Consider the following 27608-nt stretch of genomic DNA (forward strand, 5'->3'; position numbering starts at 1 on the left):
GATGTCATATCTAAGAGACAATGTGTGGTGTCACAATGTTGAAGTATGTGGTATCAAGTTTGAAAGAAAATGCTTGAGAACAGGGTGGACTCCCTCAGAAACCAGCCATTGTTACCTGAGACTGCACTTGGATGGTTTGTAACATTCACAGCTCTGCAATCTCCTGATGTGGCGTGAACAGGGAACATTGCAGTGGATCATGTTCGACATCGGAGCTGAAAGAACAATTGAAGAGAGATATTCAGTTGGGCTATGACAATAGCTATCCCAGAAGATAATGCACAAGGGGAGTATGGTCATAGGAGAAAAATACACTGCAGGCAAGAAATGAGTATTTAGAAGTCAGGGGCAAGACCCTTTGACTTTTGCCTGTGCCCAGAGTTGACCCAGTTCTACACCTTTCTGTACCTAGTCCTGTGGGAGAGAGAGCTGGACTCTCAGAAGTGCAAATAATCCTGAGAGCTCAGGGGAGAGCACCACTTCTGCTCACATTCCTAGACAAAGAGCCTGTCTAGAGCCCTCTGAACACAAGAGCCGAGGAGCAGTAAGGGGCAGGACACTTCCAGTTTCAACCTGTTCCCAGAGTTGACCCAGTCCCATACTTCTTTGTACCCAAATCCCTCAGAGAAGAGAGACAGTCTCTAGGAGTGCTTACAGGAGGGTCAAGCCACTGTCAGAGACAACAAGACCAGCTAACAGCAGACACAATCTGATGGTGAGAGGCAAGTGCAGGAACCTAAGCAACAGAAACCAAGACTGGCATCAGCAGAGCTCAGTTATCCCACAAAAGCAAATATTGGATATCCCAACACACCAGAAAACCAAGATTTGGATTTAAAATCAAATCTCATGTTGATGATAGAGGACTTTAAATAGGACATAAATAACTCCCTTAAAGAAATACAGGACAACACAGGTAAGCAAGTAGAAGCCCTTAAAGAGAAAACACAAAATCCCTTAAAGAATTACAGGAAAACACAACCAAACAGGTGAAGGAATTGAACAAAATAATCCAGGATCTAAACAAGGAAATGGAAACAATTAAGAAATCACAAAGGAGGGACAACCCTGGAGATAGAAAACCTAAGAAAGAGATCAGGAGATATAGATGCAAGCATCACTAACAGAATACAAGAGATTAAAGAGATAATCTCAGAGACAGAAGATACCATAGAAAACATTGACATAACTGTCAAAGAAAATGTAAAATACAAAAATCTCCTAACCCAAAACATCCAGGAAATCCAGGACACAATGAGAAAATCAAACCTAAAGATAATGGGTATTGAAGAGAGGAAAGACTCCCAACTTAAAGGGCCAGTAAATATCTTCAACAAAATTATAGAAGAAAATTCCCTAACCTAAAGAAAGAGATGCCCATAAACATACAAGAAGCCTATAGAACTCCAATAGATTGGACCAGAAAAGAAATTCCTCCTGTCACATAATAGTCAAAACACCAAATGCACAAAACAAAGAATGAATATTAAAAGCAATAAGGGGAAAAGATAAAGTAACATATAAAGATAGTCCTATCAGAATTATACCAGATTTCTCACCAGAGACTATGAAAACAAGAAGTTTCTGGGCAGATATCAAACTACCCTAAGAGAACACAAATGCTACCCCAGGCTACTATATCTAGCAAGACTCTCAATTAATATAGTTGGAGAAACCGAGATATTCCATGACAAAACCAAATTTACACAATATCTTTCAACAAATCCAGCCCTACAAAGGATAATAGATGGAAAACTCCAACACAAGGAGGTAAACTACATCCTGGAGAAAGCAAGAAAGTAATCTAATTTCAATTAACCCAAAAGAAGATAGCCACACAAACATAATTCCACCTCTAACAACAAAAATAACAGGAAACAACAATCATTTGGTCCCTAATATCTCTCAACATCAATGGTCTCAATTCTCAAATAAAAAGCCATAGACTAACAGACTGGACATGTAAAGAGGACCCAGCATTTTACTGCATACAGGAAACACACCTCAGAGACAAAAACAGACACTACCTCAGAGTAAAAGGCTGGAAAACAACTTTCCAAGCAAATGGTCCAAAGAAACAAGCTGGAGTAGTCATTCTAATATTGAATAAAATCGACTTTCAATGAAAGTTATCAAAAAAGATAAGGAAGGACTCTTCATATTCACCAAAAAAAAAATCCACCAAGATGAAATATCAATCCTCAATAACTAAGATCCAAATGCAAGGGCACCTACATTCATAAAAGAAACCTTACTAAAGCTCAAAGCACACATTGCACCTCACATAATAATAGTGGGAGACTTCAACACCCTGCTTTTATCAATGAATAGATCATGGAAACAGAAACTAAACAGAGACATAGAGAAACTAATAAAAGTTATGAACCAAATGGATTTAACAGATATTTATAGAACATTTCATCCTAAAACAAAAAAATATACCTTCTGCTCAGCACCTTATGTTACCCTCTCCGAAACTGATCATATAATCAGTCACAAAACAGGCCTCAACAGATACAAGAAGATTGCAGTAATCCCATGCATCCTATCAGATCTCCGTGGACTAAAGCTGATCTTCAATAACAACAAAAACAACAGAAAGCCCACATACACATGGAAGTTGAACAATGCTCTACTCAGTGATGACTTGGTCAAGGAAGAAATAAAGAAAGAAATTAAAGACTTTTTAGAATTTAATGAAAAATGAAGGCACAGCATACCCAAACTTATGGGACACAATGAAAGCAGTGCTAAGAGGAAAACTCATAGCTCTGAGTGCCTCCAAAAAGCAACTGGGGAGAGCATACACTAGCAGCTTGACGGCATTCCTAAAGGCTCTATAACAAAAAGAAGCAAATTCCCCCAAGAGGAGTAGATGGCAGAAAATAATCAAACTCAGGGCTGAAATCAAGCAAGTAGAAACAAAAAGAACTATACAAAGAATCAACAAAACCAGAAGGTGGTTGTTGAGAAAATAAAAAAGATAGATAAAACCTTAGTCAGACTAACCAGAGGGCACAGAGAGTATCCTAACTAACAAAATCAGAAATGAAAAGGGAGACATAACAACAGAATATGAAGAAATTCAAAAAAATCATCAGATTCTACTACAAAAGCCTATATTCAACAAAACTGGAAAATGGAGGAAATGGACAGTTTTCTAGTCAGATACCAGGTACCAAAGTTAAATCAGCATCAGATAAACTATCTAAACCGTGCTATAACTCCTAAAGAAATAGAAGCAGTTATTAAAAAATCTCCCAACCAAAAAAAGCCCAGGACAAGAAGGTTTTAGTACAGAATTCTATCAGACCTTCATAGAAGACCTCATACCAATACTGTCCAAACTAGTCCATAAAATAGAAACAGAAGAAATACTACCCAATTCTTTCTATGAAGTCACAGTTACACTTATACCTAAACCACACAAAAACCCAGCAAAGAAACAGGACTTTAGACCAAATTCCCTTATGAATATCAATGCAAAAATACTCAATAAAATTCTCTCAAACTGAGTCCAAGAACATATCAAAACAATCATCCATCATGATCAAGTGGCCTTCATCCCTGGGATGCAGGGATGGTTCAATATATGGAAATCCATCAACGTAATCCACTATATAAACAAACTCAAAGAAAAAAATACACATGATCATTTCATTAGATGCTGAGAAAGCATCTGACACAATTCAACACCCCTACATGGTAAAAGTCTTGGAAAGATCAGGAATTCAAGCCCATAACTAAACATAGTAAAAGCAATATACAGCAAACCAGTAGCCAACATCAAACTAAATGGAGAGAAACTTGAAGCAGTCCTACTAAAACCAGGGACTAGACAAAGCTGCCCACTTTCTCTGTACTTATTCAATATAGTTCTCAAAGTCCTAGCCAAAGCAGACAATAAAAGGAGGTCAAAGGATACAAGTTAGAAAGGAAGAAGTCTAACATCACTATTTGCAGATGATATGATAGTATACTTAAGTGACCCCAAAAGTTCCACCAGAGAACTACTAAGCCTGATAAACAACTTCAGCAAAGTGGCTGGATATAAAATTAACTCAAACAAATCAGTAGCCTCCCTCTACTCAGAAGATAAACAGGCTGAGAAAGAAATTAGGGAAATGACATCCTTCACAATAGTCATAAATAACACAAAGTACCTCAGTGTGACTCTAACTAAACCAGTGAAGTATCTGTATGACAAGAACTTCAAGTCTCTGAAGAAAGAAATTGAAGAAGATCTCAGAAGATAGAAAGATCTCCCATAATTGGCAGGATTAATATAGTAAAAATGGCCATTTTGCCAAAAGCAATCTACAGAGTCAACGCAATCCCCATCAAAGTTCCAACTCAATTCTTCATAGAGTTAGAAAGAGCAATTTGGAATAACAAAAAACCCAGGATAGCAAAAACTACCCTCAGCAATAAAAGAACTTCTGGGGAATCTCCATCCTTGACTTCAAGCAGTATTACATACAGAGCAATAGTGGTAAAAACTGTATGGTATTGGTACAGAGACAGAGAGGTAAATCAATGGAATAGAATTGAAGACGCAGAAATGAACCCATACAACTATGGTCACTTGATCTTTGACAAAGGAGCTAAAATCATTCAGTGGAGAAAAGATAGCTTTTTCAACAAATGGGGCTGGTTCAACTGCAGTCAGCATGTAGAAGAATGCAGATCGATCCATTCTTATCACCTGTACAAAGCTGAAGTCCAAGTGGATCAAGGACCTCCAGATACACTCAAACTAATAGAAGAAAAACTAGGGCAGCATCTCAAACACATGGGCATTGGAGAAAATTTCCTGAACAAAACACCAATGGCTTATGCTCGAAGATTAAGAATCGACAAATAGGACCTCATAAAATTGCAAAACTTCTATAAGGCAAAGGACACTGTCATTAGGACAAAATGGCAACAAACAGATTGGAAAAAGATCTTTACCAATCTTACATCTGATAGAGGGCTAATATCCAATATATACAAAGGACTCATGAAGTTAGACTCCAGAGAGTCAAATAACCCTATTAAAAAATGGGGTTCAGAGCTAAACAAAGAATTCACAGCTGAGGAATGCCGAATGGCTGAGAAACACCTAAAGAAATGTTCAACATCTTTAGTCATAAGGGAAATGCAAATCAAAACAACCCTGAGATTTCACCTCACACCAGTGAGAATGGCTAAGATCAAAAACTCAGGTGACAGCAGATGCTGGCAAGGATGTAGAGAAAGAGGAACACTCCTCCATTGTTGGTGGGATTGCAGACTGGTACAACCATTCTGGAAATCAGTCTAGAGGTTCCTCAGAAAATTGGAAATAGTACTACCTGGGGACCCAGCTATTCCACTCCTGGGCATATACCCAAAAGATGCTACAGCATATAACAAGGGCACATGCTCCACTATGTTCATAGCAGCCTCATTTATAATAGCCAGAAGCTGGAAAGAACACAGATGTCATTCAACAGAGGAATGAATACAGAAAATGTGGTACATCTACACAATGGAGTACTACTCAGCTATTAAAAACAATGACTTCATGAAATTCATAGGCAAATGGATGGAACTAGAAAATATCCTGAGTGAGGTAACCTAATTTCTCTCTCTCTCTCTCTCTCTCTCTCTCTCTCTCTCTCTCTCTCTCTCTCTCTCTCTCTCACACACACACACACACACACACACACACACACAAATACCACAAATACACATGGTATGCACTCACTAAGTGGATATTAGCCCAAAAGCTCGGATTACCCAAGATACAATCCACAGACCACAGGAAGCTCAAGAAGAAGGACAACCAAGGTGCAGATACTTCAGTCCTTCTTAAAAGGGGGAACAAAATATCCATAGGAGGAGATATGGAGACAAAGTTTGGAGCAGAGTGAAGGAATGGCCATTCAGAGACTGCGCCACCTGGGAATCCAGCCCATAAACCTACAGTCACCAACCCAGACAATATTGCTGATACCAAGAAGTGCATGCTGAGAGGATCCTGATAGAGCTGTCTCCTGAGAGGCTCTGCCAGAGCATGACAAATACAAAGGCAAATGCTAGCAGCCAATCATTGAAGTGAGAATGGGTTCCCCATTGGCAGTGTTAGAGAAAGGATTGAGGGAGCTGAAAGGGCTTGCAACCCCAAAAGAACAACAATACCAACCAACCAGAGCTCCCGGGGAATAAACCACTATCGAAAGAGTATACATGGATAAACCTATGGCTCCAGATACCTATGTAACAGAGGATGGCTTTGTTGGGCACCATGGAGAAGAGAAACCCTTGGTCCTGCCAAGGCTGGACACCCCCCCCCCCGCCCAGTGTACGGGAATGTCAGGGCAGGGAGGTGGGAAGTGGTGAGTGGTTGAGTAGGAGAACACTCTCATAGAAGAAGGGGGAGGGGAGAAGGGATAGGGGGTTTATGGATAGGAAACTGAGAAAAGGGATAACATTTTAAATGTAAATAATAAAAGATCCAATAAAAAAAGAACTATTTAGAGCATAAATATTTTTCCTTTCAGATTTCCTTCCAGACTTTAATCTAGGTATCATCAGATATTCTCATAGTGATGAATTCTTCTTCTCTATCTCCATTCCTCCCTCCATTCATTGTTATCTGACATTCTTTTTTATGCTAACACCCAACAAGAACACATTGCATTGCAATATTCAAGAGCAAAGGCTTCCTTCTGGGCTCACTAGGTTCTTCTCACAGTCCCCTCTCTCTTGTGTCTCCCATACTGGGCCTATCACAGTCCCCTCTCTCTTGTGTCTCCCATGCTGGGCCTATCACAGTCCCCTCTCTCTTGGGTCTCCCATGCTGGGCCTATCACAGTCCCCTCTCTCTTGGGTCTCCCATGCTGGGCCTATCACAGTCCCCTCTCTCTTGGGTCTCCCATGCTGGGCCTATCACAGTCCCCTCTCTCTTGGGTCTCCCATGCTGGGCCTATCACAGTCCCCTCTCTCTTGGGTCTCCCATGCTGGGCCTATCACAGTCCCCTCTCTCTTGGGTCTCCCATGCTGGGCCTAATGTGTTGTTCATCCTGTCCTGAGAACTCCAACCTGACATCAGTCCTTTACCTGAATTTTTTCTCCCTATGAAACAACATCTCAAAGTCCTATCAAATGACAGCTCACTATTCTGTTTCTTTTAGAAATTTGTAAGATTGCGTTTCCATTGAATGCTTCCCACAACCAAAGTATGTCACAGTGTGTGTGCAACCTGTCTTCTTACTGACTCTGTCTGACTGTGGTTTCTCTAATTCATTAATTCAGTCTAACCTTGGACAACTTGGGGACCCTTTACATCCATATGTTGTCCCAAACAAGATTTTAAAACATAGCAAGGGATGTTTTACCATAAACTAGGAAATTGTTTTATCTAGAAGCATCTGTACAGCTCTTAGCTTTGTTCTCTTTTGTGTTGAGTCCAACTCTTATACATCCTCCTAGATTATAGGGAGCAGTTTCTTTTTGTTCTTTTACATGCTTGCTTTTAAATTCTTTTCCTTGGGCTATGCTTGTCTTATTTTTATTATAGATTATCTTGTATTAAATTGAGACTCTCAGAGATGTATGGTGGTACACATCTGTACTTTTAAAATCTGGGATTACTAAGCAGGAGAGCTATGCGTTCAAGTCCAGTGTGTGCTACATAAAGAGATGTTATCTTAAAAGTAATAATAAGTGTAGTGGGTGCTCTATGCCATTTATTAAGGCCAGTTCTATGTTTTGGGAGTAATAAAATCTTGAGGACATGACTCAAATAGCGTGAGTATGATGCCCCGACTGATTTAAGATAGGAGAATCTGTCTTACTATTTATCTTTTAATAAGTACATGAACATTTAAAACACATGGCATCATTTCATATGTAAAACCATAAAATTGCAGGAGAGCCACCACCTATATTTTTTACATCTAGTGTGAATGCATGTGTGGGAGGCAGGGCATGGGAGAGTGATGCTCATTTCAAATTGGATTGTAATGTAGTTGCAAAGCAGGTTATTGGTATCCAAGCACGTTCCCCCCTTTTAGTAAAATTTCCCACTTTGATATAAAACAAAATTACCGCTGTCAAAGCAATTAAGACTAATGACTCAAAATATTCTAACTTAGACCTCACTTTCCTTTCTGCTTTCTTTCCTTCCTTCCTTCTTCCCTCCCTCCCTTTCTCCCTTCCTTCCTTCCTTCCTTCCTTCCTTCCTTCCTTTCTTCCTCCCTCCCTCCCTCCCTCTTTTCCTTCCTTCTGTTAAAAAAGGAAAACCAGGTATAGACTAGGTAACATGATTTGATTATTTTCCCTCTCTTTTGTGTTGAGCCCAACTCTCTGAAATGATTAACAATCCGGGACGAGTATCTCCTGAGGTACAGACCAATGTGAGCAGAGGATTGACTAACCTGGGAGCATCCTTCCCATACTGATGGTCCTGCATTAGCTTCAGCCTGGGAGCAGTTGAGGACTTACGGATTTGAGAACTCATGTAATTTTTGCAATTGTCTCTTCCCCCAGTAATCAAGAGGAGGCTCTTTCTGTTATTTTCTCTTAATGGAGAACTGCAGGTTTTGTTATGGTTTAAATTACACTCTGTAGTCCTTAACAAGTTCATATATAAATCATGTTTATCTCTGGTCTCAAATGCTAGCTTGTTTGTTTTGTTGTTTTGTTTTATTTTTATTGAAAGGTCTGCTTTATTTTTCTGACCTTCATTTTCAAAAAAAAAAAAAAAAACCTGAGAAGATTCCTGTAAGTTCCTCCCCGAGTCTCTCTTTCTTCAAGTTGCCAAAATATGAGGGTCTGTTTGTCTTTTCCTTTGGAGTCTATTCTTGCTTTCCAATGCATATTTCCTTATGGTTCTGAACAGCAAGCATAGGTAATGCACTTCTGTATTTACCAGAGGATTTGGTTCTTATGAGAAAAATGACTTTGGACAAACTTAAATTACATGAAGAGAGCAAAAGCAGTTCTCTGTATGCACTTGAAAGCTGTCCACCACCCACACAGTCTGAGGTGGTGGTCTAGGATGAAGCATTGCTGGGTCCTTCTTTTTCTGAAGTGATTATGTCTATTTTGTAGGATGTTGGGACCAAGCCAGGTAATTTGATCAGATTAATTTTAATGTGTGTGTATACATGTATATGCCTGGGTCAGTGCTCGTGTGTGTGTGTGTGTGTGTGTGTGTGTGTTCATGTGCACACACATGTACATGTGACATCTAAAGGACTACCTTAGGTGTCATTCTCAGGAAAACACTGCTTACTTTCTTTTATGCCTTCCTCATACTTTGAGACCCACTCTGTCATTGCCTAGAATTAAAAGGGACTGCTGGCTAGTGAGACCCAGGGAATCCTCCATCTGTGTTTCCTCAGTGCTTGGATTACAAGCACCATGACACTTCTTCTATGTGAGTTAGAATCAAACTTGTTCTTGTCCTTACAAGACAAGGAGTTTACTGAGTTAGCTCTTAGTCCCAGAGTAAATCTTGTTACTTCTAGATGGAGGTCACAAAGACCCCAGTACCCTTGCTTATAGTGGAAAAGCCTTAGAGGTCTTGAAGATTTTCAGGGCCAGTTTCTTTGCTACTTGTTTCCTTAGCGTCCTGCTCAGTGGTTCTCTGAATGAGTAGTTGGCTGATTTTGATAGTTCTTGAACTTCAGAGTTACAATACAGCAAAAGAGCTTCCTGGTCCAATTCCCTCATTCTCTGTAGAAAAGAACTTGAGTCAGGAAAATAAATCCCCAAGTCAAAGGTCACACTAAAGAGTAGAGGTGATATTGGACACTAGACTACAGACATAGGAGAAACATACCTTCCCTTCCCCCGCCCTGTTGCTATATACTGCATCCTTGAGAACCCATGAATTCTTTCCAATTGTGAAACTCTTTATAATCTTTTATCTTGCAATGAGTACATATACTCTTCATAAGTAGTGAAGATTCATATTTCCTGTTTTAAAATATGCAAATAAGGCATCTAATTCAACCTGCTAGTGTTGTGAATAATGAATTATTAGAGACATTTGAATAAATTTGAGCTGTAGCACTAAGTAGAGCCTTGAGGTTTTCTCCTTAAATTACAATTATATTTGATAATTTTTAGCCTTAGAAATTATTATTAGTACTTTACCTGGGTTATATGAGCTGTACCCTTTATTTTATTTTATTTTATTTTATTTATTCATTCATTCATCCATTCATTTTCTATGTGCTTATACGTTTATATCACATGTACACAAGTATCCACAGAGGCCAGAAAAGGGTGTCAGATGCCCCAGAAGCTGAAGTTACAGATGGTTGTGAGGCACCCAAAATGTTCTGGAAGAGCAGCAAGTACTCTTAACTATGAAGCCATCTCTCCAGATCAGTACTGATAAGTAGCTTGTGCCTGTGGTAAGTCTGAAGTGTAGCATTTGCTGGTTGCCAGTCTAACCAAAGTAGCTCATCACTCATATATTCTGGGCAATAGAGAAACTTGTGTTTCTGTGAGGAATAAAATCATGTTTAAAGAAATTAATAAACAATTGCTATTTCTTCCTCAACACTAACCTGACCTTGAATCCCCTGAGCGATCTAATTACGTTTCAGCAAGAATTCCCGCTCAGCCTAATTGGCCAACAATTTGACTATATTCATATATATATGAATATACATGAGTAAATATATAATAAATGATAAAAATATATAAACACTGTATTTATATATTGAATTCAATAAGTATTATACACACCTGGGTATGGATATTGACATGATAGTCAGTAGTCGAAGCATTTTGAAAAGATCATCTTCTTGCCAGTTAAAAAGTATGAGTCTTGAGGTAATTCACACTAGAAAATCATACCCAAGTGACAGTGCATCTCAGGTAGAAAGCTCAGGAGGACAGTGGAACACAGACATCCGACAGTGCTCCAAAGCCTCTTTGTAAACTGAATTTGGAGTTTGTCCAGATGACATTTTCTGTGCTTACAGAATTGCTGCTGGTGCTTAAATTTTCCTTGTTGGTTTTCTTCCTTCTGCTTTAAAATATATTTACACACATTGGTTAAGAGCATGTGCTACTCTTGCAGAATACCTGCGTTTGGCTCCTAACACCCATGACAGTCACTTTACAATTACTTTTAACTCCAGATCTGCTGGCCTCTGCTGGCCTCTGAGAGCACCTATACTCAGATAGCATACCTTCACACCCATATATAATAATAAATACTAGAAATAAAATGCATGAATACTGTTTGCTTCCTGAGCTACCAGGGTTGCACCAACACTTACTTCTATCTGAATTTGGTGTCATTTTTTTCTTCTGTGCCTTTTGTAAGTTATCATTTAGTATATTGTGTAATTCCACTCCATTACTGGAGTGAGAAGAGGTGGGGATTCCCCAGCCGGAGGTGATACATCTCATCTCCAGACTGTGCAAAAAGATTTAGACCAGGGTGTCTGTTCCTGACCTCTAAAACGTGTGTATCATCCATGTTAGCCTTTTGCTGGTGATAGAGTGTTCAATTCACTTGCCCAGCATTTCTTTTTACGAATCACTTGCCTTTAAGTATTCCCCTTATTTCCAAAGAATCTGCACATATGAATGGATCTCTGTGTTACTGTTGTTTTAAGATTTTATTTTTTTATTGGAGAGTGGGGTATGCATGGAAGTGTAGTGCCCAAGGGGACTAGAAGAAGGAGACAGATATCTAGCAGCTGGCTGGGTATGACTCAAAAATACTATGGTGGAGAGCAGTTAAGAAAGGCACATGCTATCAACCTCCAGTCTCCACATGTGTGTTGCATGTTTGTGAATATAAACCTGTACACACACACACACACACACACACACACACACACACACACACACACGGAGGGGAGTGAGGGACAGAGAGAGAGGGGGAGAGGAAGGTACAAGTACTGACAGTTCTCTTTGCCTGAAAATTTTATTTCTTAGGACCTAGAAATAAACTCATTAAAGGTACCAAAGTCCCACACATTCATATACAGCACATAGACTCCTCTCTGTATCTACTGGCTGGAGATATTGGTAAGATATTCAGGGCATCAGCCTTTTGGTTGTCGATATTTCAAAGCATGTGGTGAGTAAATGGAACAGCCGCCCCTCTGTCAGTGAATGGAATGGACTTCTGTCTTTTAGTGGAGCTCTGTCTAGGAGAAGAGCGTGCCTTTTGGGGCCCCAAGTCTCCAAATGTAGATGGCTTCACAATCCATTCCTGAGAAAATAAACAGCTGATGTTGAGCCGAAGACGAGGCTAGCCATTTGCACAGAATTGATGTCAGCAGCACCTCTCTGCCAAGCTCTGAAAAGCATCTTCAAAAACTAAGGAAAACACCCAAGAACTTTAGTGATGAGCTACAAATGGACTGTGGTATTGATAAGGAAAGGTCGATATGTATAGTGAAAGGATGGCTACTGTGATAAATGGGCCCTCCATCAGTAAAGATCAAATTATTGACTATCTAGGTCAAGGAGAAAAAAAAAACCTGTCTATAGCCACTTCTATAGGTAAGAAGAATTAGCCGACAACAGCAATTCACAAACAGCTCCGAGAGACAAATATGGAGAATTCATTTAAAACATCCCAAGTGGACAACCACATCAAATATGTCTGTTGCATAACATATTTAGTATGCCTTTGGCCATACCTGTGTCTAGGACTTTTTCTTTGGTGTGAATGGCTCCCTTTGGTTATCCCACAATCCCATTCAAGGACAGGTAGGTTAAATCTCACCTGCTTAGTCTTCTACAGCAGAGAACTTCTCTACCCTCCTAAAAGGCATGTCACCCTTAGACATCGGGCTCTAGAGCTCCTGACTAATTTTGCTAGTTGGACATCACCTAGATCACAAGTTGCATGAGGGTCTATTGAAAGTATGTTCACTTCTTTGCCCCTTGTGGTCCAGAAAAGAGCTATGCCCATAATAAGCACCAAATCAATGCGTTTTGATTGCACTGGTTTTGAGTGGTTCATTAGAGGAACCCCAGCCACTCATCATGTCAGAGTTTAATGAGGAAGACACCACAGGAAGTACCCAAAAGGACAATCATAAGGATTAGCCTATCAAACAAACAAACAAACGAAAGGTAGACTGGCAGTAATTAACCTCTCAGAAGCCCGCCATTCCCAACTGACACAGCAGTGTCCCTTCTTCCACAGGACATTGAATTGGATACTCTGTGAACCACCCAGGAAAGGATGGTGAATCATGTGCCACTTTAGATTGAAAGACTAATCTGCCATAAGGAAGGTAGCTGAATAACCTTCTTCAATGTTGACCCTCACAAGAACCAAACTTCTTAGAAATCAGAAGTCAAGGCAGGGGTTGGGGATCTAGCTCAGTGGTAGAGCGCTTGCCTAGGAAGCGCAAGGCCCTGGGTTCGGTCCCCAGCTCCGAAAAAAAGAACCAAAAAAAAAAAAAAAAAGAAGTCAAGGCAAAGGGTAGCTACATGATACCTGCTGGACTCAGTGCCCGGAAGTTCTGATCTGACTTTTCTAGCTTTTTGGAATCGTTGGGTAGATCTTCTCATGCTGAATCTAGTCTATCGCCATTCTAACAGTTGTAGGCACTTCTTCATGCCCTCTTCCCATGGAGGTCTCTAATTAACAGTAGCATGTTTTATTGATTAAACGTGTTCTTTGACAATTTCACACAGCAGTACACTGATCTCATACTTCTAACCTCTATCTTTCTTCCCTGCTAATCTTTCTTACACCTATTTCTCTCTCTCTCTCTCTCTCTCTCTCTCTCTCTCTCTCTCTCTCTCTCTCTCTCTCTCTGTGTGTGTGTGTGTGTGTGTGTCTGTGTGTCTATGTGTGTGTGTGTGAGAGAGAGAGACAGAGATATGGAGAGACAGAGAGAGAGAGAGAGAGAGAGAGAGAGAGAGAGAGAGAGAGAGAGAGAGAAACTCCCCGAGTTTGACCAGGGCCTCCTATTTGGCTATGGATCAGAATAATCCATTGAATTCCACTGGTGAGTACAAAACTGAGAACAATTGCTTCCCCTTTCCCACACTCAGTCTGGAGCCTGTAGTTCAGGACTAAGGGGTGGGGACCCACTAGAATAGCATTTTTAATAATGTGTGTTTGGTAAAAAGCTATGTTGGAGGAATGACTAAGTGGTTGGGTGTTGAACAGTGTTCAATCATGAAAGAATGTTATCTAGATGAAAAGGACAGTGTACTTGCCCAAACAAATAGAGACACAACTGCATGGGTGTTTAGCAAAAGATTTATCTGTGCGACCCACCCCTTATTGTCAACACCACCATCACTACTTCAGAAGGTTAACAAATAAGATACCTGAAGAAAAAAGCCATGTAAAAAGACTATAAATGTTGACTGGTGTAATAGTTTCTTATAACTCTGCTCTATTTACCTATACCACCTAAATACCTCAAAAAAATCTGTTCAGTTCAAAAATAGTCAACCTGTGTGATTTAAGGAGAGGAAAATTCAATTTAAGGAAGCCACATCGGTGACAATCGGGACACAAAGACATTTTATTTCAGATCACAGACTTGGCCACATGGTATGAAACAGTAGTCTTCTCGTGAATTTAACTGAACACACATCCTCGAAAGCACACATTCTCTTGATTTATGAGGACAGCTAGTCTGGCCTCTCTACTTCAGTCCCTGGTCTGCTCATTCATTTCAGAAATCCTTGGAGAATAATCCCTGTGGCCCAGGCACTGTTGCAGACATAGAAAACGAAGAAAACAGACTTGGCTTATGCTTTGTGGGGGTAGGAGTGGATTTAGAAAATCCAAATGTACAAAATGAAAACATAGGTGTATTTACTTAAAATAGGAGTTTCAGCCTTCCCTTGTGTTTGCTTCTAAAGGCAAGGTTTTCAGGAAGTGGCAACTCCAAAGACTGCCCACCGTTCACAATGCAGCTACTCTCTATGCTCCCAGAGGGCTGCTGACCCTGTCTGCAGGGAATGTGTGACTAGAATTGCTACCAGCCTCTTTTAAAGAGTCACTGCTGGCCTTCAGGTCTGGGTACACAGAGGAGTGGGAGCCCGGAGTGCTGATGTTGCTGATTCCTGCAGGGCTCCAACAGTACACCTTGATGTCACTTATCCAGTGTGTGGAGCAATGCGGGCTCCTGGCTGTGTGGCTCCTTCATGTCCTGAAGGAGGTTTAACAACAGTGACCCTGAGTCTAAGAACATTTTCTATTTGAACTACATAAGTATTTTTGTTTATTGCATTGATTACTTATAAATATGGCATATTATTAAGAGCTGAAGACTATACAGTAGCATGTACTATACAAACATAAGAAGCATAAGATTCTTCTACTTTTGAAAGTATCTCTATATATACTTAAGTGTAAGTATATATACAGGAGTATATTTAATAGTTATATATACATATATACATATAATGTGTGTGTGCATTTGAATTTATATACACACTCAGAAGTATAAAATGTATATGTATGCAAATACACATGTTTATATAAGTATGTAGATATTGTTAGTAGTATGTGTCTGTGTGTATATAAATGAACATTTGTATATATGTCTGAGTTATGTATACATTTAAAAGTATGTGAATATGGGTGTATGTTATATGAGTTATATATTGGTAATGTGTGTTTATGTATAAATATTCTATATAGAAATGCTCAATAGTATATATATGTGTGTGTGTAATTATATATGTGAATGTATATATGTGCAATAAGTAGTGTGTGTATATGTGCAGGTACACATTTGAAGTGTTCACTCAGTAGTTTATGTGTGTATAAATGTATGCATATATAGAGAGAAACAGTGGTATATATATAAATATATATGTGTGTTTACATGCTTATATGAGTGCATATACTCAGTGATGTATACATATGTGTATATGTAAGCATATAAGAGGACATATATGGACAGAGGTGTGCACATGTTTACACTTTTCAGGAATGCATATCCTCAACAATGTGTGTGCATTCGGCTTTACATCAATGGGCGTGACCTGCTCTGTGTGATCAGTGCTCAGCTTGCTCTGTACACTGAATGCCTTCATGCTGAGTAGACCCGTCTTTCCTGGCCGATATTGACTAGAGCAGAGGTAACATGAGAACATGTTGCTTGAGTATGTCATTTACAGCAAGTGTTTCAACCTGTAGAAACTCACAGGTCTTTGAATCTGCATGTTCGAGGAGCTGGTATTGATATTGTGCTTACAGGAAATGTTGGGGCCAGGTGCCAGCTTCCATTTCCAGTTTCTGTTGCTACTTGGGACATGATCTTGTGAAAAGTTTTTGGGTAACCTATCATTACAAACACTGGGCCCTCTTTTCCTCATGGGAAATGCATCCATGCTATACTTGAAGATTTCCTTTGTTTAAGACTTTTTTTGTGCATGCGTTTGGTGCTATGGGTTTGGGTGAGATGAAGAAAGGGCCAGGTGCAAACAAAGAATCCGTTTCTGTGATTGGACCTGCAGAAGGAGCCTCACCATGGGGCAGAGCTGGGCTTCCTAATTGAGTTGGCCGATGCTCTTTGCTCTGTGCCCGCACGCTCTTAATTGACTATATTGTTTTAGATTTATGCATTAAAAATACGATTCCTATTTCGAAAGCATCACTTTGTCACTTTGTAGCTATGTAGCTTTTAAGCCAAAGCCAGAAGCTTATTTTTCTTCTGAGATAAAGTCACGTCTATGGATTTTTCAACTAATTACGCGTCTGCCAATAAATACTTAGAGGATACACTTTATTTCAGTTTATTATTTGTGTTTCCATAGTGTGGCCCGCACTATCTGTGAGTCTGAAATGGTCTAATGATGTTCACTGCTGCTTTTTCATGGCTGTCTTTCTCTCTCTCTCTCTCTCTCTCCTTTCTCTCTTTTTAACAGCTTCAGTCAGTTCGGTCAAGCAAGGCAATGACTTGAACTCGGCAAACTTCCAAGATACAGAGGACATTCTTGACAGATGTGTCTTGGAAGAGTCGGAGAGTGCAGGTGGAAACCATTTAAACATAGTCAAGTATAAAATGATAAATTTGACACAGCTTTGGGGTCCTTGGGAGTGTGTGGGGGAGGACACTGGATGGCTGCTGGCTCTTAGCAGCTGCTCTCTCAAATTAACACCCCCCCAGGAGGTCACAGTGTGGGGCTGTTATCTTTTCCTCTTTCATCAAGAATTCAGTTGGACGAAGTACAAAGACCTTATGACGGAGAAGGGAAGCTGACACCATTAGTTCATTATCAATTCTAAGCTAAACTGCTTAATCCACACAGAAGCTGGAAAAGTAGAGAAATGTTGACATTTCAAATATTTCACATAATGAGATCTAACAAGAGAAAAGGCAGAAATGCAGAGCGATGAGGAGCAGAGAGGAACAAATCGCAGGCCACTAGAATCTCTTTACCTTTCCCTGTTCAAACAGAACTCTGACTGGGAGAAAGGGCTTTAGCAAAACAGGGGTGGGATATAGTCAAACAAAGGGAGGATGATCAGAACCCTTCATCAGGAAGGTAGATTTACTCGGTGCCAAAGTTGCTTGTGTCTCTTTGTGCAAAGAAATGATAGGAAAATGTACCAAAAAAAAAAAAAAAATAGAACAACTTAACAGGGATTTTTTTTCACTCCGTCTTGATTTAAAGCATGCCCAATTTTAATGAAATTAGTTAATTACAAAGAAAATAGAAAGAAGTTGTTACTAAAAGCTGAATGACATCGTTGGATCACAAAAACTATGAGACGCTAGTATCTACCCTATTAGCATGACGGAAAGAGTCAGCTATCTCTCTCCTGGCTGGACATTTCTTTCCTGTTTTGCATAGCTACAGTGTCCCCTCCACCCTGTGACATCTTTGTGTGCTGATCTTTGTATCATATTTTTGATTCATCCTCTCTGTAGGCTGTCAGCTTAGTTAAGAGATTTCCAAATTGTGTCGCCTTCCCTGACAGGGGGGCAGCTGCAAACAGTCCCCTGATCCTTCCCGGAGGAGAGATACTAAGATTTAATTTTCAGTGAAAGGTGCAGCCTGCAATCTATGTCAGGTCCCCTAAGTCATCTTGGAACCCCAATAGGCCCAGTGGTGACGGCAAGTGTGCACTGCCCCCCCCCCCACTGCACTAGAATCCCTCAAAAGATGAGCTGCGGCTGCATGCCCGACCCCAGCAATGCTTTACAAAGCATCCTTCGGCATCTTCAGGCACAGAGAGACAGCATCTTTTTATGACAGAAATTGTTAAAGAACAAATTAGCCCCGCTCCCTGACATAACACTCCGAGGAAAATGTCAATTCGTTTCACCTTAAAAAGGAGGGGTGATGGCAATGCCGTCTATACTAAAAATTATTCTTAGATTACTTCTAGTCAGGACTGAAACTGTCTAATTTTGACTTAGGTTTTTAAAGTTCTTGATGAGTGTTTCCCATCAAACATTTTGTCAGGAAGTCAAATCTTCAGAGTCCAGTGTTTACTTAAGCACTCACTGTTTTTAACATTGATGCATCAACGTGATGCCACTTCAGATGTCGAAATAGCTCTGCCGTGCCTTAATACAAGTGGACTGAGAGTAAAATTCAGATATGGCTTTTACCATCTGACAGTTATGAACAAAAGAACATGTCAAAAAAAAGGAAAGAAAAGAAAAGGAAAAAGCAAGAGTAATTTAGGAAATACAGGAGCTGGGGAAAAGTCTGAGAAAATGAGTACCGGTCCATACATCGGGTATCATTAAACTGGTAATAAAGAATGAATTGCTCCGGCTTTTTCCTCTGTCCATCCTTGCATTTTAAGACATCTTACCCTTATAGGCCTAGAAACCTCTGGAGGGTTGGCTACTGGTCTCACTGCCTTCCACTGAGAATTTGTGGCTTGGTTGTCATGGAGACATCGTATTTCTCCAAGAATTGCTCATATTGATCCGTAGCCGGGCGTAAATGGCCAAGCGAGTGTGAGGAAGAAAGGGGGCTGGGCAGTCCTGTAAAATGACCAGGGCTTGTGGGGGCGGAAAGCAGCTCACAGCAAACACTCAGGGGCAAAGAAAGAAGTGCTTTCGTTTCGGTTCGGGGTTTCTCTCGGCACTTTGGACCGTTGTCTTCTTTTGGGACAAACTGAAAGGAACTTGTTAGTTACGTGTCATGTCAGATCCTAGGTGCCTGGTCCTGACCCAGCTGTCAGCCTCCTAGCTCTGTGCAGTTCAGGGACACACAACAAAGAGGTAGTGACATGAATTATTTATTACTCTTCATGTGGATAACATTCTAGGATAAGAAATTAAGACACTTCTGACAGAGGTGCTTGTTTGCGGAGAAAGATTTTGATGAGGCATTAGATTTCCTCAGAGCAGAAGCATCTGATAGACAAAACGTCTCAGAAACGAACCAGGAGAAAGAGAGGAAGTTTCATGTTTCTTATAGGAGTTTAGTGGCATGGAGGGACCGTTTGGAGCTCTGAAATTACAACAATCCAGTCTCCAGTGCCCCCAAATAAACTTCAGAGCCTAAAGTCTCACCAAGTGTAGGGGCGCTAAGGCGATGAACAACTTCCTGGTGGCGTGCACACCTCCGTGTACTGTGTGGAGGTGGCGTAGAGATTGACCATCTTTACTACAGAAGAAACCAAAATTAGGAGCTCTGAAGTGATATTTGCAACACTGAATAAGGGAAGAGTGTCAGTAGCTAAGCTCACAACGATGTGGTGTGGGGAGGAGTGAGCTGAAGTCTGCAGCCATCATTCTTCCTGGTTCCTGTGGAACATCATCCCTCCATCTGAAATCCCCTTGAACATCTTCATGGATGTGCAAAATCACCCGGTTACGAAGCTGAGCCCGCTCAGCCTTCTAGCTGTAATGGATATTGACCTTACGTAGCTTAATGTAATGCTAACTGACTAATATATTTATTACCTCATTTTAAATGAATAGACTAAATGTTTAAGGAGTATTTAGAAAAGAAAAACAGAAATGATTTCTCCATACCAAGAGTTATCACTTCCTCCATTGTTCAGCCAAACACTGTCTTTATTTTTTAAATCTTTTCAAACTAAAACTTTATTCTAGGTTTTACAGCTGCATAACACCGACTTCACCCTCAGTCATAGGCAGAGAGTCGGAAGGACAAGGTGGCATGGAGAACCTGAAATATATTTTTGGAATAGACCTAAAGTTGCTCTCTTAAGTGCTGCTAATTTTTAAAATGCTCTTAGTAAGAATTCTTAACATTTTACATAAAATGACACAAATGACTTCCCAAGTGGAGTTTGAAGACAATAGGTTTATTTTTGATCTGACGTTACTCTCTAACCCCGAGCTGGCCAGAGAGCAGTATTTATAAATGGGCCACTCTGCATATGGGTCACAGCTCAGAGGCCTTGTAGAGCGTGCTCACCTGTTCTCTTGAGGGCTGTACCTTGCCCAGCTTGCCATTCTGATCTTTATTGGTTCAAGCCTTATACCCAGGTGAATGCCTGGAGTCCATTAAGGTTGGCGAAGCACCTGTCTACCAGAGCATTCGTGCTATTTCAACCTTGCTGGTGAACCTAGAGGTCTGGTCTGATGGGGAAAGTAACCCTCGGACATGTCTTTTCTTTGAAATAATTCATCAGCCGTGAGTTTTGGCTCACAGGTGAATTCCACATTTGAGCTTGTGTCTCCGACCCTAGGAAGTCTACCTACTTCTTCCCTGGCATTTATATGTTCCTGAAACCTATGGGGATAACATTGATGTCTAGTAATAGAAGCTCAGAGGCAGCAGCACAAACTTGCAGCTCCCTTTCTGGAATTCTAGGACCATTAGACTTTCTTTCCCTGGCTGTTTAAGGCCTGGCTGCTTCTCAACTTGAAAGCTTTCCCAGAAATGGTTTCAAGCTCATCTAGTTAACATCTGGATAAACCTCAGTGCTCCAGACTGTTTTAGAGAGGGCACCTTTCTTCTCATTTCATACTCATGATGATAAAAATTACGGGGCAATATTTACAGCCTTTGTGCCAATATTAATGAGAGACCTTGGCTTAGAAAATTAACAATCTAACCTCTTAATGTTCTAGGAACATCACATTGAAAAATAACTTCAGGGACTGGGTAGATGGCTCAGTGAGTAAGTGCTTTCCATGCAAGCACAAGAACTTGAGTTTGATCTTTAGCATCTATGTGAAAACAACAGCAACAAACAAAACAAAACAAAACAAAAAAAACCAAAACAGATATATTTCTGGGGAGGTAGAGACAGGGGAATCCCTAGAACATGCCGCCCTGCTAGTCTAACTGAACCAGAGAGCTCCAGGTTCAGTGAGAGGCCCTGTCTTAAAAAGTAGCTTAGAGAATGATAAAGTAAAATAGTCAGTATTAATCTCTGGCCACACACACACACACACACACACACACACACACACACACACATCTACATACAGGTAGTGTCAGTCGAAAATGGTGGACAAGAAAGAGTTTGGAAGTGCAAAAAAATAAAATGCCTTCATTAAGTTTTCACTTCGGTTTCAAAGTAGTTTATAATCAGTGTGTGTTCTGCCATTAATAGAACATTTTAGTGCTTTCTATGTAGCACGTTGTGCATGTGGATCTATATACATCACTGTCAATCAATATTACATTTGCATGAATCTGATGAACAAAACTAGAATTCTCACAGAGGATGATACATTGTGAAAAGCCAAGGTGAGATTTTTTTTCCCCTTTTACTATTCTGCCTCATGAATCACCAGCAAAAACCAGGAATCAAAAAGTAGGACAGCTTCGGGACCGTAGTGTTGGAGGGGCCTGATGATGATGCATGAGGCAGAAAGTGTGGACAGTGAGAGCTGAGCATCGATCATGGCCGCCTAACACACACTTTCGGCTGGGGCTGAAACCTGTTCTAGGGAAAGGGAAGAACACTGTCAGTAATAAAGTAATAAGTTCCTGCTGGTTTGGTTTAGCAATACCAATGTTTTAATTAATTTACCCAAAGAGAAAAATGTAAACATGAGCAGAATAAATTTTAAAGCAACATAACACTGTAGGCTGACTCACAGGAAAACACACACACACACACACACACACACACACACACACACACAATATGCAGTACAATATTCATTAAAATGAAGAGCCTACTTTTTAAATTTTGCCAGAAGGAATGAGAGCTACTACTTTAGGGTTGTATTAATAATACAAAAAAAAGAGTTAAAAAAAAGCACACAGCTCCACTTTTTGAATAGTCAAATCAATTCATATTATACCCTCATTTTGTTAGCCTACACAGATAACTGCCGAAATGCTTGAGACACACATGTTTTGATTCTGCGATTCAATCCATACTTCAGCAAATATTTATAAAGCCTGGCACTGTGGTTGTAGATTGCTCTAAGAACAGTTAGGCTGCCTAAAATGTGGGAGAATTTGCCTAGTAAAAACCAAATTCATCATTTTGGAAGATTTTGTGGTTGGGACAATTAAAAGCGATTAGTAATAATGTATAGGATTAAAATGTATATACCTGTTTAATAAGACAGGGATATTGGTTATTATAGGATGCATTTTACCTGAGGGTGAGTGAATTGCAAAAATCACAAGCATTATTCCCTTTCCTCCTTTTGCCCCTTCCCTCCCTCTCCTCTATCTTTCTTTTCTTCTTGTTTCTATATTGCACCGAGTAACCCAGATACCTGCTTTCTTTCTAGGTCAGCCAAGACATCGTCCATGGATAGCGAAGGTGTGCTCCTGCAGGATGTGCTAGATGGATGGAGTCCCGAAAAAGGAATTCAATCTGAATTAACAGAGATGCACAAGCACACTATCTCTTTACCATCAAATAAAAGCAACGTTGTCATTGGTCTGTAGCAGATTCGCTAATATCTCAGCCAAAGTCTATTAAAAATGTTACCACTGATTGAGGATATCCAAATCCTAATTCAAAGCAATGATTGTCTAAGCGAGTCTCCTTCCTCCTCCTTATTTTCTGTCAATATTTGCAACAAAGAACGCCAGCCCACAGGCATAGATTTAACACCATTTCAGATCTTCATCTTCTCAGCTTCTGAATTGCAAGAGCCAAAGGAATTCACAAGACTCTCAATTCACGGTTGCTTCAAGGTATTTAACCCAAAGTGTTACCGATTTTGCCATGTTGAGTTAGGACATATTGTTCTAGTGGGTGCTTCGACTCAGACCAGGCCCTGCAGATCTCATCCTTAAACATGAAATGTCCTTTAGTCAATCTTTGACACCCAGGATCTAGCCTCGTGAGGTCCAATCAGCATGGAACTCTAATGACACAATGGCGAATGTCTTTAATTAAATCTTATTAGCCTCATAGACCTGACCTGGGGGGAGGGGATCCCACTTACAACACAGCAGGGCTCACTCTTTTGTTAGTATAAACATCCGCAGTTCTTTTCCCAGAGAGAAGCTGGGCTAGCAGGAATTCTAAAACTAAAATATGCAAAGCAGCATCCACAGACAGGATGAAAAGCACTCACCTGTTAAAGCAATTTGGATAATGTGCTGTGATTTTTATTGAGTGCTTAATTTATAGAAAACTATCAAAGATTATTAAAGTATATTTAAATGAATAGAAATATGCCCTGATCCATAGAACGATGGAATTAAAGATATATGATATGTACACGTATGTATATGTGCATACAGGTATATACACATATGTATGTGTGTGTGTTGTTCATATAATTTCATACGATTTTAATTCTGCTTTTCTGAGCATCAGCCTCAGATCCTGTGTTAGGATTCAGCAATCAGGGGGAAGGAGAGATTCAAAAGGAGAAATACATCTTCGAACTGACTTGCCCTGTAACCTTTGGGACTTAAAATTAATTATTGAGTTGGAAGAATACATCTAATATGAATATCAAAACCTGTAATGCCTTCAAAGTAGATGAAAATAATCCTTCATGTTTCCTAAAATAGCAGGTCTTTGCATGAAGTCAATTTTGATTTGTACTTAAACTGTAATATGTTGTTAACAGTAATAACCATGGAAACCATTATCTTCTGAACACGTTACCTGTTTGGATATGGCTATAAGTTATCTGAAGCAAGTTAGAAACAAGTCAGGCAGTGGGATAGATTGTGGTTTTCAAGGCCATCACAAGCATTTTGTGTGGCGAAATATTAAATAAGTGTATGTCTTCTAATGGAAAATTTTAATAGTTAAACCCAAGTACATATTCTAAGTCTGGTCTGTTTATTAAAAGTGAGTTTTATTAATTTCATTGATATGACCCATTATTCCCCTTACACAAAACAATAACAACATATCTGAATCGCTGCTGTATTAGCATAATTTCAGATCTAAAGAAACCATTAATAAATCCTTGACAAATATTTCATGGTGTCAGTAGTGCTGGGAAATCAGATATGGTGGAACCTTTACTTAACTATCCAGAGTTTTATGATTCTAGATCACCATAAGTCTGAGGTACTACAAATTCATATTAAATGGCTTCATCATAACTGTTTATCATTTTCTAAAAGCCAACACTACTTAAGAACAACAACACAACAACAGAATGACCCTTTTAAATCCTAAAAAAGAGAGAGTTAGAACTGGATGTGCTCCATCTCATGCTAGTGCTACTCGAGATGCAAATCCATCCCTGGGTCTGTTTGAAAATGCTCCCTCTAAGAGCACTGTCTTATGGCCACATTTTCAGTGATTTCTATTCTAGGAAAATAGCAAGTTGCCACTTGACTAGTTATGCTGGTCCACTTAGCACCACACCTCCCCTGTGGTGAAAAGCTGAGAGTCTGTCTTAGGTCTGTCCCTTAGTGAACACTGGAGTACATTCAATTGTTTGTACTTGGGGTCTTCCTGTTATTGTAATGAATTGTTAGATTAAAAATAATCTTGCCTCTCTTCTCAGCAATCATCTGGTACTATTTATGCCTGTGTACACCTATGTACAGAAATCTCATTCAGGCAAATGCCACATCTCCAGACATGCGTGCCAGGACCCTCCCTACACATTGTGAAGTTGTTCCCAGCGTGGTGCTTTGCCAGTGATACAGAAGATGGAGTCTAGAAAGTGCTTGGTGCCGAAAAAGAGGCTGACCCAGTGTGTCCTGGCAGTGTGGGCTCTCAGAACCTCATTGCCTTGGCCCGTTGTCAGGCTTCCTGGCAGTGCTCATCCAAAGCTCATATATTGGCTTGTGGATGGCAATGCAAACCCTGGAAAACACCCACTAAAAATCAAACATGCAGTATAATAAACATACAGCCCCAAGTGTTCCCCCAATGCTTTAGAAACTAAGCTAATTTCTGGAACATGAGAGATCAGGAAATGACAAGAATAGTAGGCAGGATATTTCCTCAGGGGCTGGCATCTGGGGTCATGTTTATCTCCTTTGTGTGTCCAATTTCCTGCAATTTTAAAATCCCTTTAGTATTATTCAAATCGAAGTTCTTAGAAACTATAGCATTTTTCCTTGATCATGATAATCTAGTTTTTCAGAAAATTAATGTATATGCTGTGTATTTAAACTGGGGTGTCAGAATAGTTTAATTCTAATTGATCTCAATCTTCATTTCACAGAATGGTGTCTTGTAATTTTTAAATTTAATTTCATACAGTTTACTTGATCAGTTATTTCAAGGCATTGCCAGACTCTTTTGTCCTCTACAAAATGGATTCTAGTGTGTATTCAATGTGCTCAAAGTTGCTGTTAACCACATAGTCTCCCCCTATGCAAGCATCTGTACAGTGCTTAGCATTCATTAAGGATTTCCTAAGTTAGCAGTAGTCAAATTTCGACTCGTTAAAAATGTCTTAAATGTTGTCCTCCACACAGTTAAATGCCATCCCTGCCACATTGCAGTGGCTCTTGCCTGGGTCACTTTGGTCAACAAGGAGCTTGCAGACAGCATGGGGAGTAAAAACATAAATAAAATGACCAGTGTCCAAAGGGAGCCTTGCTGCTGGAGACTCCCTTCTGGCTTCCATCCCTTGGATGGAAGGTGGCAGGTGTTATGTCACCTCCTGACTAGAGCAAGGACCAGGTTGAGCCTGCCCTGCCCAGAAGCTCTCTTACCCTTTTTACACTGGTTCTAACTTCCTCAGACCTCATCTTGAAATTTAAGATATCAGATTCCTTTTGTTTTCAGTTCTTTGGATCTGGTAAATATCGCACTAAAAATATTTGTATGATTAATTAAATTTTTTAAGCCATTCCTTTTCTATGGACCTGCTCATTTAGTTTTTAATAAATACACTGTTGCTTGCCAGCCCAGCCCACCCCACCCCAATTGATAGGGATATAAGTGGACTGTGATGGTTGCATCATTTCTACCATGAAAATTATGATGCACAAATGAAAGACAGGAAGGAAGGAAGGAAGGAAGGAAGGAAGGAAGGAAGGAAGGAAGGAAGGAGGCATATGAGTACTATGTGAAACTGGTATTCATAGACTACCTGAAATTGTTTACATTGGGGTGTGCGTGCATGCATGCATACGTGCGTGTGTGTGTGATAAAAGAGAAGATTCTTGGTGTCTCGGGTTCTCCCTTTTGACAGTTTCTCTGAATACCTTTACTTTATTGCTGCAGCACATTTTCTGTCATCCATAGGAAAGATCCTTTTTGTCTTCAGTAGCCTGATCCTTAGAAAGGTGGTAGGGATTTTTATTCAAGGACACAAGGTCTTGAACGGCAACGACAAACAGTTCGTATTTAGTACACAGCCAGTCTAAACCTGCAAAGTGCAAATGCCAGCAACATGCCAATATTCATAACGTTATGTAAAAGCAATAATTAGTTGGCACATGGCTCCTAGACCCATCATTTACTCACTTAGCAAGCATTTTAATTGCAATTATCTGCAAAGTCATCAAGCGCCTCTTAGATCCTGACACTGCATATTCTGGGAGAAGGTGTTTTCATGAATCTGAGAGAGAGAGAGAGAGAGAGAGAGAGAGAGAGAGAGAGAGAATTTCTGCTATGTTTTGACATACCACGAGCTTCCCGTACATTTTTTTAAGTATTCCCTGTTAATGCTGTAGGGTCAACTGCATTGCCGATCCAAATGAGTCTCTTCCATGTAGGATCAGAACTCTGCTATTTTTGCTCTCTCCTGTGTTGTTTCAGCTTCTGTTCTGTGTTCTAAATTTGGACTATGGGGGTCCAGGACAAAGAGAACTCAGGTCAAGATCATTGTTTTCTACCAGAGGAGGAACCCTGGGTATAAAGTTGCCCTGTGGGGCTGTTTTTATGAAAAGGGCAATTCCCCGAGATCAGCCCCTAATTCAAATAATCAGTGAGTTCCCTCCTCCCTGGTCTAAGTAAAGAATTCATCTTCTTATTTGAGAATTCAAGATAAAGGGGTAGAAATAGATACTCCTTTGTTTGGGATTGGGAAGTGGAGAGATAAATGTGGAGGTCTCCAGGGTATGTTCCCCACACAGCACCAGCTCTCATAGGTCCCCTCTGAGTAGAGTTGATTGGTCGTAGTCTTCTAGCCATGTAGGGGGCAGCAACACCCAAGGTTAGAAAATATCGGTCTCATTCCCTGGCTCTGGTCCAAAACATATTGTAACTGGAAAAAAAAATCCTTGTAGAAGAGAAAGGGCTTAAAGCACAAAGACAAATTCCTCTCCGTCCTCCCCTATCTCTAAAGCACTATTTTAAGGTTATGCTTAAACCC

At 40.1% G+C, this 27608-nt stretch overlaps 1 protein-coding gene across 3 annotated transcripts in view; it reads left to right on the top strand.

The window, feature by feature from the left end:
• The window catches only part of Wdr72 (WD repeat domain 72), a 180012-nt gene extending 157138 nt beyond the window's left edge, over positions 1-22874 (top strand). Inside the window, exons 19-20 of one of the 3 annotated variants that reach the window (XM_087561192.1) lie at positions 16864-16968; positions 22638-22874. In XM_087561192.1, coding sequence (XP_087417318.1) covers positions 16864-16968; positions 22638-22693 — 161 coding nt within the window. In that variant the 3' untranslated portion in view covers positions 22694-22874. 3 annotated transcript variants of the gene reach the window in all.
• The last annotated feature ends 4734 nt before the right edge of the window (positions 22875-27608 follow it).

The sequence above is a fragment of the Rattus norvegicus genome, chromosome 8 (genome assembly GCF_021556685.1).
Source record: "Rattus norvegicus strain SHRSP/BbbUtx chromosome 8, alternate assembly SHRSP_T2T, whole genome shotgun sequence".
Taxonomy (NCBI): domain Eukaryota; kingdom Metazoa; phylum Chordata; class Mammalia; order Rodentia; family Muridae; genus Rattus; species Rattus norvegicus.